Source organism: Balaenoptera physalus (assembly GCF_965194825.1).
Source record: "Balaenoptera physalus genome assembly, chromosome: 10".
In the NCBI taxonomy this organism is placed as follows: Eukaryota; Metazoa; Chordata; class Mammalia; order Artiodactyla; family Balaenopteridae; genus Balaenoptera; species Balaenoptera physalus.
This window is the reverse complement of record NC_138889.1, coordinates 90,398,590-90,415,491: the sequence shown is the minus strand read 5'-3', so window position 1 is coordinate 90,415,491 and position 16,902 is coordinate 90,398,590. Positions and strand designations below refer to the sequence as shown.

Below are 16,902 nucleotides of genomic sequence, written 5' to 3'. Positions count from 1 at the left end.
CATGACCTATGACCAGTCTGTTGAGGGTGAGGGCTGGTGTAAAAACGTCACTAAAATTGTAATGAGGTCGAAAATTGTACTTTTAAGAAGTCCTTTCAGCGAGATAATTGTGTGGAGTTGGAAGAAATACTTTGAAAGTCATTTGTTAGTGGGTGGGGTGAGACCGCAAAAGAGTACGTTGGAATAACAACTGAGGATCCCTAGATGGTCTTTTCTACAAAGGCGGTCAGGGCTTTTGTCTCTGCGTGTGGAATGCAGGTAGGGATAGCCTCAACTGCTTGCCCACCACACTCACAGAAAGGTGCCTACCACCCTTTCCTCTAAATAAATGTTGACCTAATATTTAAAGAATAGCAGTTTGGAGGGGTGCCAAGCCGGTATTCTTCCTGATGTGCCCACATCCCCTTCTGGTGTTGCCACACATGCGCATGTGCACGCGTGTGCGTGCGTGCGTGCACACACACACACACACACACATTCACTGGCATCTCCCACCCCTGTGCTGCTGCCTGCCACACTGATGCCCCCACGAGTGCACCTGAAGGTTCAAGGCTAAAGTGCCAAGGAAGGCATTTGAGAATGGTCCACAGTCAACTCCTCTAGAGGCCAGACACAAATGCCATGACCCTTTTTAATAAACTTACGCCTTAATTACCTAGTCCAGAAAATGGATGTAACCATTAGGCTGGAATAAAAGGTCTGGCCAATGCACAAGGCTTACTGAGCACCTTCACTCTGGTGCCTGGTGTACTGCTATGGTAGGGGTCATAATCAAGCAGCCAGTGCTGCCTTTACTTGTCACAAAAGTAACCCCAGAACGCAGCCTGGAGAAGAGAACTGGGGTGCGGGAGAGGGAGAGAACAAGAGAGAGAGAGAAAACTATGTGTGTGTGTGTATATATATGTGTATATATATATATATATATATATATATATATATATATATATATATATACAGAGAGAAGGATAGAGAAAGGGAAAGCGAGAGAGAACCATACCTTGGTTCCAGATGTTGCCACTCTGAGAAGGAAGTCTGCACTGTGCCGAACGCTACTGTCCGTGCAGCCCTGAGACTGAGAACTCCAGCCTATGCAATGCTTCCCTTTAGTATCAAAGAGGGAATCTTGGGGTGTTTCCTAGAACGTTCTAATGTGGGCTCTTGGGCCAATAAACAGACTTTCTCTTCTGGGAGACAGTGGCCAAATCTGGGCAAGAACTCAGGTTTCCCAACAGCTGTATGACCTTAGGCAAATCATTTCCTCTCTTTGGGCCTCAGTTTTTTCACCAGTTAAACGAGGTCAGTTGGACTCATCCCTAAATCAGTGTTTCCTAAAACTGTTAGACGGAACGCCAGAAAACTGTACCCTACCCCTCCCTGAAATTCCACAGTGCAAGTGAACACATTAAGAGGTCTGAGAAGGCCCACAGAAAAGAAACCTGCTCAGCTTTGTTTAGCCCACTGTTCCACTTCCCCGTTTACTCAACTACGGTACCTTTGGTCATGGCTTATGCGCATCTGGTGTCAGTCTGCTTGGCCTGCTATAACAAAATACTATCAACTGGATGGCTCTTCGACAGGAATTTACTTCTCATAGTTCTGCAGGCTGGAAGTCTGAATCCTGGTCAGGCTCTGGTGACAGCCCTCTGTGGGCTGCAGACTGCTGACTTCCCCTTGTGTCCTCACGTGAGAGCTCCACCCTCATGACCTAATTACTCCATGAAGGCCCCACCTCCTAACACCGTCACATCGGGGGTTAGGATTTCAACACAGGAATTTGGGGATAACTGGAATATTCAGCCCAAAGCATTTGGGGAAATGTCACTCTCCATAGAGTCTACATGAGTCTAGCTCTCCTGGCCAGCCCCAGTTCGCGTGTCCCCCCTGGTCCCCCGAACCCCACTGCCGCTTGCACGTGTGCACGTACATGTGCACACACACGTGCACACAGAGGAAGAAAAGCTGGGATTCTTAGAGGAAGCATCTTGCCGCTCCTGCTGTCACTTCTTGCTTTGCTAAGATCTTACCATGTTAGATCTGGAAGAGGCAGAGAGATCCTCCAATCTAGTGGATTCTAGTCCTCATTTTATGAGTATTTAGAGAGGGAAGCTGACCTGCCAAATGCTGCACAGCTTATTGGTGGCAGAGTAGGAATGGCAGTTAGGTTTCCTAACTCTCTTCCCTCTTCTGGGAAGAGTAGGTACCTTTTGAGTGCTATGGTCACTTATGCTGGGGCAGATGTAGCTAAAGGTGTTTCCAGTTTTCTGCATCAAGATGTAATTAAGGGCTTCCCTGGTGGCGCAGTGGTTGAGAATCTGCCTGCCAATGCAGGGGACATGGGTTCGAGCCCTGGTCTGGGAAGATCCCACATGCCGCGGAGCAACTAGGCCCGTGAGCCACAACCACTGAGCCTGTGCGTCTGGAGCCCGTGCTCTGCAATGAGAGGCCGCAACAGTGAGAGGCCCGCACACCGCGATGAAGAGTGGCCCCCGCTCGCCGCAACTAGAGAAAGCCCTCGCACAGAAACGAAGACCCAACACAGCCAAAAATAAATTAAAATAAATAAATAAATAAATTTAAAAAAACCCACACACCTATTAAGTAATAATTCATTTAAAAAAAAAAAGATGTAATTAATACCTGGAGTAACTCTGGATACGAATGCTATCAAGATATCAGTCAGCAAGTCCACAAATATTTTTGAACATCTATTTTGTGTCAGGCAATTTTATCAACATTGCTAATACAGCAGTGAACAAACAATACAAGCTTCAAAGAGGTACAGACAGTAACCCTATGAACAAATAAATACATATAATTTGAGATCCTTATAATTGATATGAAAGTATAATTGGGTGGGTGTGGTAGAGAGGGCTAAGAAGTAGCCTCGGGGAGGAGCTAGAGGCTGAGCAGACAAGCCAGTGTGGGACATGAGGGCAGGCTCCATCTACAGCCCCAAGAGGACTCCATTTTGATGAGTGACGGTCCTCACAGTACATAGTGGTCATAAGCTACCACTTACTAAGTTCCTCCTATGTGTCGGGCACTGTACTAAGCCCCATAGAGCCAGCTGCTTATTTAATTCCTCAGAGTTAGTTAAGGACAGAGCCAGTCCTTAACTAACAGAGCCAGAACCAAGTCTGTCTGCTTCTAAAACCCAGTATTTATTAGGAGAAAGCTCATTCCATTTTCCAAGGACAGAAGACCACACATTGTTCTTTTTCCTGGAGATGCAACACTGGGGTTAAGTGGTTCTTAATGTTAACAGTTCCTCCCTAACAACGTAGGCTACATTTTACTTTTCACTTCATTCCATCACTCTTAGTTCTACCCTCCAGAGACCCTCCTCTTCCCCAACACCACACACAAAATCAGTTACATCCTATTATCTGATGCCAGTTACATTGATACCTCAGAAGGGAGAAAAGTATGTGTTTAGGAGTGGAGATTTTGTTTTTTCCATTCTGTTCCCTCCCAGGAGGGAATCTCAATATTTTTTCTGAAATCAGACATTGTGTGTGGGTTTGGAACTGAGTGGGTAAGGGGATGGATATGTACCACACCTTATTTATTTTCTCTTCTGTGAAAGGAAGGGTCTCAGCTGTTTTTCCTCCCAAATTGAATTCTCTTACTCTTGAAGAATGACCCAAGCAAAGAAATTTCCCAACCATCTGAAATCTGAGAATTTGTGCCTGGAATCCATGAGGCTCATGGTTTCCAGATGGAGAGACCGGAAGAAGAGGCGGCGGAGGAGCAGAGGAAGGAGGGTGGAAGGATAAAAGGCAAGGGGAAGCCTGAACTCTGGATCGCTCTGCCTGGTGAACCAGGCCAGGCCTCTCATTTGTTCTGCAAGTCTGCCATCTGAAAACGTGCCAGGCCCAAAGAAACGCAGCAGTTGTGCACATTCTCGTGAGACTGTTCCAGTGATTACTAGGAAGTAAGTCATTGTGAAATTGTCCCTTCTGAGGGCAGTGACTAACCTCAGTAGCACGATACAAAAGAAAGCCCATGGCTTGGCTATGAAGAGGGGCATAAACACTCCAGACGGATTTTCTCACCATCTCGGAAATGACAAAACACAGACACTTCTAGAAATCTTGGCTTCTTTACACCACTTTAACCATATGCAACAGTGGACCCCCAGGTGACCTAATTCTTCCTCCACATGTCTTGTCCTCATGCCAGAGGCGGGGAAAGAGGCTTAAAAGGCAACCTAGTTTTGAGTAAATTAACAGGCAAGTATAGTTTGGCCATAAATTGGCTAGGTATGGTCTCAGAAGGAATGCTCTTTTTTGATCAGACAGGCCAGTATCTTCTAGGGAAAAAAGGAGTTTGGGGAAAAGAGATCAGAACCCCTGTTAGCAGATGGAAATTGGTTTTTTAAGTGCTGAGAAAATACCCATTTTTATTGTTATCAGTGGTTTCTTTACCATCATGGCCACCCATAATCACCCCACTGACAGAGTCAACACCACCACCGCCACCAAGCCAAAGAGCAATCTTACTTGTCTATCATGGTTCTTCCCACTTGGAATAGGCTGAATCTGATAGTAGGATATAGCCATCCAACTGGGTCAAAAGGTCCTAGAAGCCTGAATGTGTGGAGAGAAACCAAATACAGAAAAGTTACTTCCAATTAACACCTGCAATCTCCAGATGTCCTAATAAAAATGGTGAGGCAGCAAATGGCGACCTTCAAGCCAGAGAACTACACTTGGACTCAATGTTTTCAAGAGCCAAGCAAAGCATTCAAGCTCCTCATAACCTGATCTTCTGGCCTGGGACATGTAAATGTTTAACTACATTCTGGCTTGGGGGAGAAAGCAAGCAGAGGTGAACGTATTCTGTAATGGCATGATTTCAACAGACCATTCATCTCACCCTGAGGTATGAAGGGATACTGCTTGCCTCCTCAGGCTGAGCAGTGCCCAGAATTTATGAACTTCTTCACAGTATGATGTGAATCTGGGGCCTGAGCCAGGCATTATCATCAGGAAAAGGTGGACAATTTCCCTCTCCCTCCCCACTCCTTTTCCTATTGCTGATTGTACTGTTCAGACATGAGCTATGATTTAACGCCTTCTGCTGCTAAGGGTGTTACAAAATATTGGTTGCAATGCAGTCATAAAAAGTGTTTAAGTAAAAGAAAGACAGAAAGAAAAAAAGGAAGTAGAAAAAAAGAGAAAATTATAGCAAATGTCAAAACTCATCATTACCACAAGCAGATGGATAGGCAGGGAAAAATCTTTGCCTGTATACCAAATGGAATGCAGCTGATTAACTTACATCATTTCTACATACAATCAACAGTGTTGAAAGCAGTGCATCTTGGGATCAAGGATAGTTCCAGTCACATGTTTCTCAATTTCTTTATCTCAGGGTCATCGGATCAGGGCCAGATTGCCGCGAAGTGCTCAATGACCCATGGGAAGTGAATCATGTTTTCATTCCAGGGCTTAATATATGCATTACATCACTATTAGGAGCAAGCGACTCTGTGGTTGATGGCTCCAATGTGGATTAAGGTCAAAAGTGGCCCTGGAGACCAAATTCCCCAGTGAGGGTTTGCCACACAGCTCCATGTCCTTTGCTTCTGAATTCTTCCTTCTCCTAGCAACAACTACTAAATACCAGCTTCCCAGGCTGGTATTATGTCTACATAAGATTTATTTTTCTTTCAGCAAAGAACTGGAGAAATACAAGTAAGAACCTGGTATTACAGGTTAAATTGTGTTACACCCAACTTGTGGTGAGGGTCCAGTTTCTTTTTATTATACCCCAATTTTGCTGTAATGACTATTGCTTGAAATAAATGGGCAATTGACAGGGGCTGAGAGATAACAGGGATGCTTAAGTGATTTTTATAGTAGCAGTATTTGTTGTAACAGGATTTGACCTGTATTCTGGTTATTAGTTTTATTCATCAATTGGAAACTTGGCACTTCCATTGTTCATGCCATTATATGCAAAGCACTGTAGCATGAAAGTCACTTACAAAGTTATGAAAAAACTCTCTAAACACAAGAGGCTCCTGGAACAATAAAACCTCAGGTGGGGGATGTTTTGTTTAACTAAACGTTCTGGATAGTCCAAGGTTTATTCCTTTAACCCCTAAAAGGGGCATTTGTTTCATTTTCTTTACCTTTGTGATAGAAATATTTCTAAAATATTTGATATGCAAATTCTTGCTTTCTTCTGAGCATAACTTAGTTCCTTTAGCTGTGATGCTCAGGGTCATCACTTTGAGTATAATTATACAGCCCTATGATATGAGGTGTTTAGAAACTGAGACGTGTAAAGAGCTATTTGGGGCACTAAACGCACCCCTGAACCAGTGCTTTTTGAGCTCTTCAGTCTACTTAAACGTTTTCTGTCTTCTCTATTGCTGTCAGCTCCTTCTCCTTCTTGAGTTAAGTTTCCTCTAGAAATCTGTTTCCCGCCCTTAAATTTAATCTGCTGTAGGCCTGGAAACCAGACAGCAAACATTTAGAATTATGTGTGAAACAGGAATAAATAGGTTCTGAGTAGGTGCTTTATGGGTAGACAGATGGCCTTTCTCTTATGTGCTTGCTTCATACTATTTATTTCAACTGGTCAGAAGTCTTGTTTACTCACTTCTTAGTTCTCAGTCATTTTTGAATAGGTCCAGCAGAGGTTTCAGATTTGTCCAGTTCTGTCTCAATTACTCACTGTCAAACCACTTGTGCAGATTTCATGTTTAAGAAATAGGGATAGGTGAAGCTGACTGAGCCGTAGGTAAATGAGTTGTGACTGACTCCCTAAAATGGTATGAAGGTTGTGGGCCACTTTTGTAAGGCAAATGGTATGCTATGGCCATGAGGGTTCAACTCAGTAAATGAACTATAAAATAGACAAGCTCCCTTTGCAGTCCCTTTCCAAGAATATGAAGCTGGCCTAATGTCAAGTTGTTGGAGATGCCTTCAAGATGTTTAATTAAATTACAGACTCAGTGCCAGAGTTGGCTGACTTTTGGGATTCTAAGACTATGGCAAAAGAAGCCATGGCTTTGCCTCTCCTGGTGATTTCATTATTTATGGCCTTGGAATAAAGGAGAGCAAGTATAACAGCTTTCTCCTTCCAAAAGTGCAGTTTCAGGTCAGAAGAGAATTTCACTGCTCACCTTAACCCTCCTTCCCTCACTGTACACTGTACTTTGCAAACTGTACAAAACAAGGCCTAAAAAAGACAAACTCCTTTGCCACAAGGCCATACTGTATGTGTTAGTGGAGAGGGGGTGGATGGGTGAAGGTTATTCACCAGCATCTGCTGGAATCAGTGCAGCTAGGAGAGGAGAACTTTAGAGCCAGGGTGTAAAGTCTGCTAGACCTGGGTTTAAATCCTAGCTTCCCATTTATTAGGGTGAGACCTTGGGCACAGTATTTAACTCTCTGATTCCTGAGCAATAAAACAGAGGATGATAATATTAGTGCTGTGAGAATTAAATAAGATAACGTAAAAGGCAACTAGGACAGTGCCTGGCCCAGAGAAAGACCTCACTAAACGGTAGCTATTATTATTAACAAAATGAATGATTTAACCTGGAGACTCTAATATTTAACGAGTACAGATACTCAATGCAGTCAGTTAGCGACTTCAAGCCGCCTTTCATTTTGTTTTCTTTTCTGTGACACCTTCTTCTCTTATTAATACTGGCAGCCTGACTTTCTGCTGGGTGTACCTACCTCTGGTGCCTTGTTAAGGCCAGGAGATATTCTAGACCAGCTGCAATTTCACTCTTTTATGAGTGTAAAGGAAATGCGGCCACCTGCAAGTTGGATCAAGCAAAGGTCAATGAAACAAAATAAAGAGTTGTAGCTTTCAGAGGGAAAGACAATAAAATGAAAAAGGGCTGAGGCAATGGGGTGCGGTATTGAGATACTCGCACCAGGAAGTAGGGAAGAAAACCTCCAAACACATTGTGGTTTGTTAAAACACCGAGACTCCCAAGCGCTACAGGGCTTGGCAATCCCATCCCACCCGGCAGAAGTGAGCTTAGCAACTGGGGAGGGAGGAAGTGGGCCTAATGATTGTTACAGGGGACAAGAGTCTCCCGGCCTGGCTTTATCAGCGTGGCTCACCGCATGACCTTGAGTGACTGACTCCCTCTAGAACCCTATCTTGAACAATTTCTCCAAAGTTCACATACAGCCTCTAGCTAACTAAAAGGGTTTGATGGAGACAAATTTGTTAAAAAAATTTTTTACAGCAGGGTTCATAAACTGCAGCTCCTCCAGACACTTGCTGGTGGGTTTTAAGGATGGATTTTAAAAACTGAATTGTAATGCCTTTAGGTAGGAATTGTACTTTCTAATTCATACAGTATCTACTATCTTGAGTTTTCACATTTTGCCTCTTGATATCAATGCATCCTCTGCTCCTGATATTACAAACTGGACTAGAATTGCTTCATTTAGAACTTAATTCTATCTCTTCATCAGTTATATCAAATGTGTACTTCTAAGGTTCCCCAAAGATGATTTTGCTGGCCTAACTGTAACTTGCTCTATGAAGGTTTTTTTTCCTAGCAAATACGGTAAAAATTAAAGTTTGACCACCCCCCTGGCTGATCCAAATTGTAAAGCTTTAACGTTATTTGAAAACATCATTCAGGACCAAGCATTCTTTACTTTATAATCTACTTTGCTCAGAAAATTTAACCTAGGCAAGGATCATTTCACTTTGAGGAGAAAACATCTCTTTAAATAACAATGACTTTAAGTCTGTCCTTTTGCCACTCCCAGAGATCTCCTAGGCTACGCTAGAGAAGTCGGGGCAAATGAGTGTCCCACCTCGCATAAGCAAAACGCTATCATGTCCAGCATTATCACAGTTAACAATGCAGATCACCATGAATATATACACCTAGCAGGGTCCTCTGTGCACAACTCTGAGAGACAGATGGTATTGCCAGTAATAGTTTATTGATTTCCAAATGCACAGGGGCACTGAGTCCAAACGTCCTGGGATAGCAGTAAATCTCTCTTACAAAATAATTTACAGTATGAAAATGATATACTGAAACATTAACTCAAACGTGTAATTCCCATGAAAGACTGAGTGGTCCCTTGTTTAATGTAAAGCGTGAAAGGGGAAGATGACTGAGGAGGGAATGTGACTGCACAGGAAAACAGGCAGAGGACAATGGGTTCGTTGGTTCTCCCCATCCATGCAGTGTGGCCTGTCACTGTAGAAAGACTGGTCAGGTTTAAGTCCCATTAAGTATAAATCTACGGTCCCCTCGAGGTCATATCAAGCCCAGCATGGGCTCTGCGGCATTTTTTGTACCAGTATACCCACTAGTGTCTTAATTTATTTTTATTTTCCTGCCCTGGCGCTTGTTCTGCTGTTTCTCGTGTGTTCTTGGTTCCAAATGCTACTGTTTTACTAGGCAGTCCCCATGGGCCTTACAGCTCTTGGAACGGGCTGCGGTGGGGCTTCAGAAACACTGTTGGGTAAGGCAATATTAATGAGATCTGAAGTCTCCCCTGCAGGCCTTCTTTTCTCTCAGGGCTGGGCTGAGTCCATTCATAACGAGATACCAGTTGTGCTAGGCACACTGTAAACATGCAACTAATTTTCTTATCGAAAAGCATGTGTTAACAGCTACTGAGTGTGGCATTTCAGGTATTGGCAAGAGAATATTTTCTAGGTGGAGGAGAGGACTTCCTAAGCCCTGCCACTCCTATCAGTCGTGAATTCTGCAGCCGTGCCCTCAGGCCTGACTAGGGTGGTCAGACTCTCAGGTCACCAAAAAGTCTGGGTGTCCAAATTTCCCATATCATTAGACACCTTGGAGTAGGGCTGGAGTGCAATTTCCCTCAGGGCTGTCGCCTTGGCTCAACGCTTTAGGAGCTGACAACCTTTGCCAAGGAGTTGCTCTTCTTGTTAGCAAGTTGTAAGCAAGCAACTAAGCCCCATTATCTGGTGACACTTGTAATCAGGGCTGGCAGAAACCTCTGCAGTGGTATGCGAGATAATGAGGCAGCTGCTCTGAATTTCTTAGTTGTTAAACTGCGCGCGCGCGTGCGTGCGTGCGTGTGTGTGTGTGTGTGTGTGTGTGTGTGTGTACATATACACATCAGGTGTTAGCAGGAAGGTCTATGTTCACAGGACTTTGAATTACCACATCCTCACAGACTGGCTAGGTTTACTAAAATATGAAGATTTCCTTTTCTGCAGCAGTGCAGCAGCTGACATTTTCAAATAAAGTTAGAGAGCAGAACACTCCTCACTTTTACTATTTCTGAGAAGTTCCATACTCCTGAAGGCCTAAAAACACTGTTTTTATGGGGGATGGCACCGAAAAGGAAAGGTGTACGCCAACTCCTGGGGGCAGGCTCAAGTTAGCAATGTGTACTTAATGTATCTGCTAAAGTAGAAGAATAAGGCTACCTTGCTGCCATTTCTGAGCCTAAACTATAGCCATAAAATGTAATTTTGAAAAAGAATCCATAGAGTGGAATGGTCAGACTGCAGGGGGGGGAACCTGCAGCCTTTTTCTCTCTCTCTGTTTTAGGCATACACAGAGTTAGGAAGAGCCGGGTACAAAACCTGGCTCCAATACTTCCTAGCTGTGTAACTCAAGGCAAGTGACTCTTGCCCTCCAAATCTGTATTATCATCTGAGAAATGGGTCCTCATAGTTGGTCCTCAATATTTTAAGTCATTTCCCCTTCTAGGCTATCAGAGCAGAGACTCCAAGCAATTCTTGGAATTGCCCTGGATTTAATGACAATCAAATCAAAGGACAAACCTCCTCTTAGCCTCCAGATACCCAACCTTTGGAAGGGAGCCAGGGATTGCTGTGAAGACCCAATTCATTCTGAAGACATTCATTACCTGCCTCCCTCGATGACTTCTCCCTAGGGATTTCTGCAAACCCTGCAGCCAGTTAGGACACAGTTGTGAGCAACTCTTACTGACCTGGTAGGAGGGAAGTCTCATCAGGCTGGGGCTTAAGGCCGAGAAGCATGCTCCAGCTTTGGGGAAGCTGGTGCCACTGCAGGAAGCATCTTAGTTCTTACACTGATAAATGCTGCCGGCAGGAACTCAGGAGCCTGGGCAGAAGCTGCTGAGCTGTGTTTAATGCTTCCCTGGTTAAAGTTTTATCAGGTGCTGAAAACAGCAGGAGCCCATAAAGCAAATCTGAAATCCTTTCTAAGTAAAAGCAAAAGTGCTTTCCTTGAGGATTACAGAGTATGATAATTTATTGAGACAGGCTGGCATGTATGTTTGTATTTCCATTCATATCCATTGCATAAATGCCTGGGTTTCCCAAATACTGATTTAAAGTAATAACATATGATCAGGTATGGAGGAGCCAATGATCTGTCCATTGCTAAAATAAGGCTACTACTTGAGATTAAACAATAATTACTGGGGAAAGACAACACAAGCTTCCAAATCCTAAAATCTTCTTAATATTCTGATTTTTAAACTCTTTTAAGAATGGCCACTGGTCTTCCTTTAGGAGTAGTTTCTTTGGATGTGGTTGGGGGTTGTAATTAGTGGTATGCCAAAATCTCCAGTCTTTGTGGGCAAAAAGGTAAAGCACCGAAAATGTCTTAGTCATTTGTTGGCCACCAGTTTGAGAGAAAAATACTTTTTTTTTTTTTTTCTTTTTAAACAGCCCAAACTACTCTCAGCCCCAATGTCCCAACAACATATTTAGTGAGCAAGGGTAATCCTAACCCAGAAGCATATACACCTGGTAGCTTCCTGGCCTCAAAGAAACAATCATTTCATAGCATGCACAGGACTGAACAGTGATATAGACAGGATTCCTATAGTAAGTAAGCATTGTTTCTCCCTCAAAACCATCCTGCACACACATATCAGTTGGCCCTAAAGCTTTGTGATAGGTACACAGGCAGGCAAGCAGGAAAAGAGGAATTTCCCTCAGTGCAGGCTCCTTTGGTTCTGCCTCAGAGGCACTAGAAGTCTAGGTCCTGAGTCAACAGAAACCCTAAGGCTGCTTGGATGTAGTTCCAATTGTACTTCTCAGAAGCGAACACCAAAATACCACTAAAGGCAGAGGAGAGGGAACACACCCCCCACTCGCAAATAAAAATTCTCTGTGAAGTCTCCTATTTTATCTTTACTGTTTATATATACAAACATTCTATTTCATAATATAACTGTGTTTGTTTTATCTAAAAATAATGTCATTCCCTGACTCCAAACCATTTGTTAAGTAAAACTGCTGTTTCAGAAGACGCATGTTTTTTAGTTTGCAGTTTTGTATTCCCTAGTACATCATTGCTTATTTAGGAGTAAAAAACTTGGTTGTAAGGAAATGAGCTTTGGGAGTTGGGAAAGACCAGAGTCCAACCACGGTGAGTCTCTGCTCACGCTACTTAAGAGGAGAGAGCCAGCGTGTGGGAGATGACCTGGAGGTGGGGAGAGCCAGGGGAAGAGGGGTCCCCGCTGGAGTAAAAGGAAGGTATATCTGCCAGGAGATGGAGCTCGATTCAACACACCACAGAGGGCCAAGAATTCTCCCCACACTGCATTTAAGCCAAATTAGGCTAAGCTGGGGGAGGGGGAGCAAAACCTACACTGAAAATTCCCATTTGTAATACACATTCCTGACTTTCATGCTGTGACAAGACCCATAAAACCTCAGAATCCACTCAAATAATTCAGGTTCCATCAGATCCTTTAGTGACTATTTTGGAAACTTAGGCAATTTGAGTTCAGAAATACTGATTTCGATTTCAACTTGTAATCAGATCTCTTTGGTCCCTTTTTTTTGAAAAAAAAAAAAAAAAGTCATTTCCTTTCTATCTCTTCAATCTTTTCTTTTTTTTTTTTTCATTTCCACAGCACTGAATTATGAATCTGAAATCCTGGATAACCTCATGTACTAAAAATATCTCTATATATTTCTAACTTTTAACTCTTTATCTGTTTTCAAGCCACCCATCTTATTTCATGAAACCACATTTTCACAGACGTATTAAATGGACTTTTAGAGACTAACTATGTGGGTTGATTCGGCCCTACTTTTCCCTCATTTATTCCATGCTTCAGTATGAATAAAGTGTGGTTTTATTAGCAGGTAGGGAAACAAATTCTGACTGCCCTTCAAGATTATTCCAGATCCTTCTTAATGAAGTGATACTGTTTGGGTATACAATATGACAGGGGCCGGCTTTCCTGAGTAAGTTCAAAGCAGCCATTGAGGCATTACCTGAAGGACCCTTTAATTGCTCCTGGTTGATCAAAGGGGCATTTTCCTTGACCTATCACGACAAGAGAATGAGAAGCACAGTCAGTAAGAGTAAAACTGGTCATTCCTTGGAGAGCTATGTGCCTGCTGTGGATCTGGGGAGGCATCTGGTGGAAGCACGTTTGTTGCTGGGCAGCTTTCACAGGAATCAGAAGCCGTTACATACACGCCGTCACATACACACAAGGGGAAGGGATGGTTTTCCGCTGGGGATGGCAGGTCTTCATGTGTCTTCTTCTTCACTGGCACCACTACAAAGGAAAGGAGAACCAAGTGAGTTAAGACTTCACAAGAAGGGGGGCAGCCTAGTCTACTGACAGAAGGCACAGGCTCATGCTGTCAGACTCCCCTGGATTCCAGCCCTAACCCTACCACTGCTGGGCACTGTGGCCAGGGGCAAGTTACTTAGCCTCTCTACGTTCTGATTTCTTTATTTGACTGCAGAGATAATCATGATAATAAAACCTACTTTCTTAGGTTACTGGAGGAATAAATAATACATATAAAATGCCTGTGCCTGGTACATAGTAAGTGAATAGCTATTTAAAGGAGCAGGTGAGGGTCATAATATTTTTTTAACTTGACAAAATAAACTGCTGGTAAAAATCAGGAGTTTGATGTCCCCTAAGCCTTAAAGCCACCTATTGTTAGAAGAGAAAGGCAAAGAGAAGCTATCATTCTGCACACCAAATGGCACTTCTCACTTGGAATAAAGTCAAGGTTTTAATTCATGCCACAGGGACAGTCACTGGGTTCAGAGGTCACCTCCTCAGAGAAGGTATTCTATCTAAGTCGGGCTCCTTGGTTACTCTCCATCTCCATCTTATTTCTTTCATAGCCCTTATCATGTCCTATAAATCATTTGCTTGCTACTTACTCTCCCCTCTACCCCCACCAGAGCATAAAAGAATAGCAATATTGTCTATTTTATCGACTACTGTTTATCTAGCACTAGGACTGTGCTAGGCATATCGAAGTGTTCAATAAATAGTTGTTTTAAAAAGAGAGTGAGAAATAAAAACAGGAAGCGAGGGAAGGAAGCGGCTGAAAGGATGGTCAGTCATGACTGCCTTGACCAGGGCATCCTAGATGTCAGGAGTATTTCAGTGGCCAAAAAATGAGTTGTGAGTCTCAGAGGCATGGCTAGAGCCTCAGCTGCTCAGGGTTACAGCCTCCCTGGCTTGGTCCTGGGAGAGAACATTGTTGATACAAGTACCAGGGCAAGAAAAAGTCAGGGCCAGAAAAAGACTTACACTTCTAGGACACTTAGAAGGACAAAAGCAGCAAATGTGCCTAGTTTCTCCTCCTCCACCACTTCTAGAGGCCACTGTCCTTAAAATAATAACAAGAGCCAGCTTGATCAAGTGTGCCAGGGGCACTGAGCTAAGCGCTCCTCACCCATTCTTTCCATTACTCCTCACAATAATCCTAGGATGTAGGGACTATTATTATTATTATTATTACTATCCCCATTTGGCAAATGAAGAAAGTGGAGCTCTGAGAGATGTAAAATCCTCGGTCACATAGTAAGGCCTGCGTCCTTAAAACGTAAGCATTAGTTTCGGCTGGATAAAGTCTGAAGCAGGCAAGCTAGGGAGCTTGTAAGGGAGGTAAATCCCCCTTCCTCTGGTAGAGGCAGGGGTTAGGGAAGAGGACAGGCCTGGGGTGCATCAGCGCCCTGCTATGACCTAGAGATTTTTTTTATCTCACAAGGGATTATCTACGTCTATATAAAAATCTGTGCTTTTTTGCATCCATCTGGGAAAGCCTTTAAGGGAAAATATCCTAGACAACAGACCTGTAGTACTTCTGCTAAGGGCAAAAACATTTCGAGACATGGAACGTGAAATTAAGGTACGCGTACTCTAAGGAGCCAAAAGAACCAACTCAGCAACCTTCACTATCCAAACTCTGCCCTATTTCCATGCCCTTTTTCTGCCTGTTGTCCAATCATGGGATGAAGGGTGCATGCTAGGAAGGGCTGGACAGTGGACCGTCATTAAGGAGCAGTGTTTGGTGGCATCTGTCGCAAAGGGAACAAAAAGGTTCTTTCATGAAAGCGTCTCACCAGAATCAAGACCCAGCGGGAACCGGTGCCATAGTCTCCCCTTTCGTATTATATCCAAAGCAAGCTCAATGTTCTTTTGTTAATTTTCCTTCAAATATGAGAGGTCTAGCACAAGCATGTGCCCCTTCCTTAAACTGCGGTTCATTATTTAGCATTCTTAACTTGAGATGCATAGTTTAAAGGGTTCATGAACCTACTGAAGTTGTATACAAAATTTTGTCTGTGAGAGAGGCCATAATTTTCATCATATTCACAAAGAGGTCAACAACCCCCCAAAATTGAGTATAATGAAATTATAAATAAACTAAGTTCTTTTCGAGTTGCCAGGTCCCTTATTATAAGATGTGCAGAGTTGACTTGGGGAAAAGATCAGCCCTGACTGATAAAATCTTTTCTCATTATCCTAAAAGAGATCTGTTCTTGGGCCTGAATGACATAGCTCATCTCACAGTCTAAAAGCCTAAGACCTTGGAATTCTGGCCTATCACTGGTTAATCTGACTATCTACTCTGTGTTAGGCATAACACTAGGCACAACAATGAACAAGATGAAATCACAGTAGCTGCCCTCATGGACTTCAGAGCCTAGTAGCTGACAGAGGGAGGGGGGAGGGGGAGGGAGGGAGGGGGAGAGGGAAAGAGAGATAGAAAGGGGAGGGGAGGGAGAGAGACTTATTTTTGTCCAGAACAGCATCTTCAAATAAATCATACTCATTTTCATAATTAATGAAATTAATTTTTTCCAACAATAAAGAGGAAAAAATCATAACTGAATCTATAGCATACAGCTTTGTTCACCTTGTGTGTGGTCTCTCTTGGAGGGTCACACAGTATCATTAGTGTGAGATATCATCTGAATGTCCCTTCTTCACTCTGTATATAAGCTGATCTGTGTTCACAGGATTTTATCTTAAATAGTCCATAGGAGTCTACTTTCTCCAAGGGAAGTAACACAGCCTTCCACCTCAGCCACTTATCCTCCTCCTCTGAAACATCTGCCACTCACACTTAGATTTATAATGGGAGTGATACTCAGAGGATATTGAAATTTTGAGTGTCTGTTCTGTTATTGTTGTCTTGAGAATAAACTAACTAAGGGTGTTAGATAGGTAGCTCATTCTGTAGTAGGTATTTACCATGAGAGAAGCAGCATTATATAATGGCTTTGAAGTCACCAAACTAAACTAGGTTCAAATCCCCACTCGGGCACTAATGAGCTGTGGGACTTTGGATGTGCTGCTCAACCTCTCTGAGTCTCGGTTTCCTTGTGTAATACTTACTGTATATCTTACAGGGTTATTGTGAGAGTTTTATGTATTTTATGCAATAGAAATACTTTAAAATGTTGGCTCCCTTCTTCAACCTGCTTTTCTTCTTATAATCAACACCTGCCTAACTTTCCTTCAACATTGTTCTTCTGGCATCTGCAATGTTACATTCCAGAGCAAGTGCGCTCCTATCCCCAAATGTCCTTAAATTTCTGGAATGCCCTTCTTTGCTTGCTTGGAGAGTTTTTTAAATGACAACTCCAGACCTACAGATACTGAATAGAAAGAAAGGCTGAGTTCCAAGGTTCTGACCCTTCTA

General features: G+C 43.1%; 1 protein-coding gene across 4 annotated transcripts in view; it reads right to left on the bottom strand.

Moving 5' to 3' along the window:
- Positions 1 to 10,041: 10,041 nt before the first annotated feature.
- Positions 10,042 to 16,902, bottom strand: part of TRIM44 (tripartite motif containing 44) — a 112,530-nt gene continuing 105,669 nt past the window's right edge. For all 4 annotated transcript variants that reach the window (XM_082477522.1, XM_082477521.1, XM_082477523.1 and 1 more), the window contains one exon: positions 10,042 to 13,499. Coding sequence is in view for 3 of the 4 variants with exons in the window: in XM_082477523.1 (XP_082333649.1) it covers positions 13,472 to 13,499 (28 nt within the window). In the remaining variant the exon portion in view is untranslated. The remainder of the gene's footprint in view (positions 13,500 to 16,902) is intronic.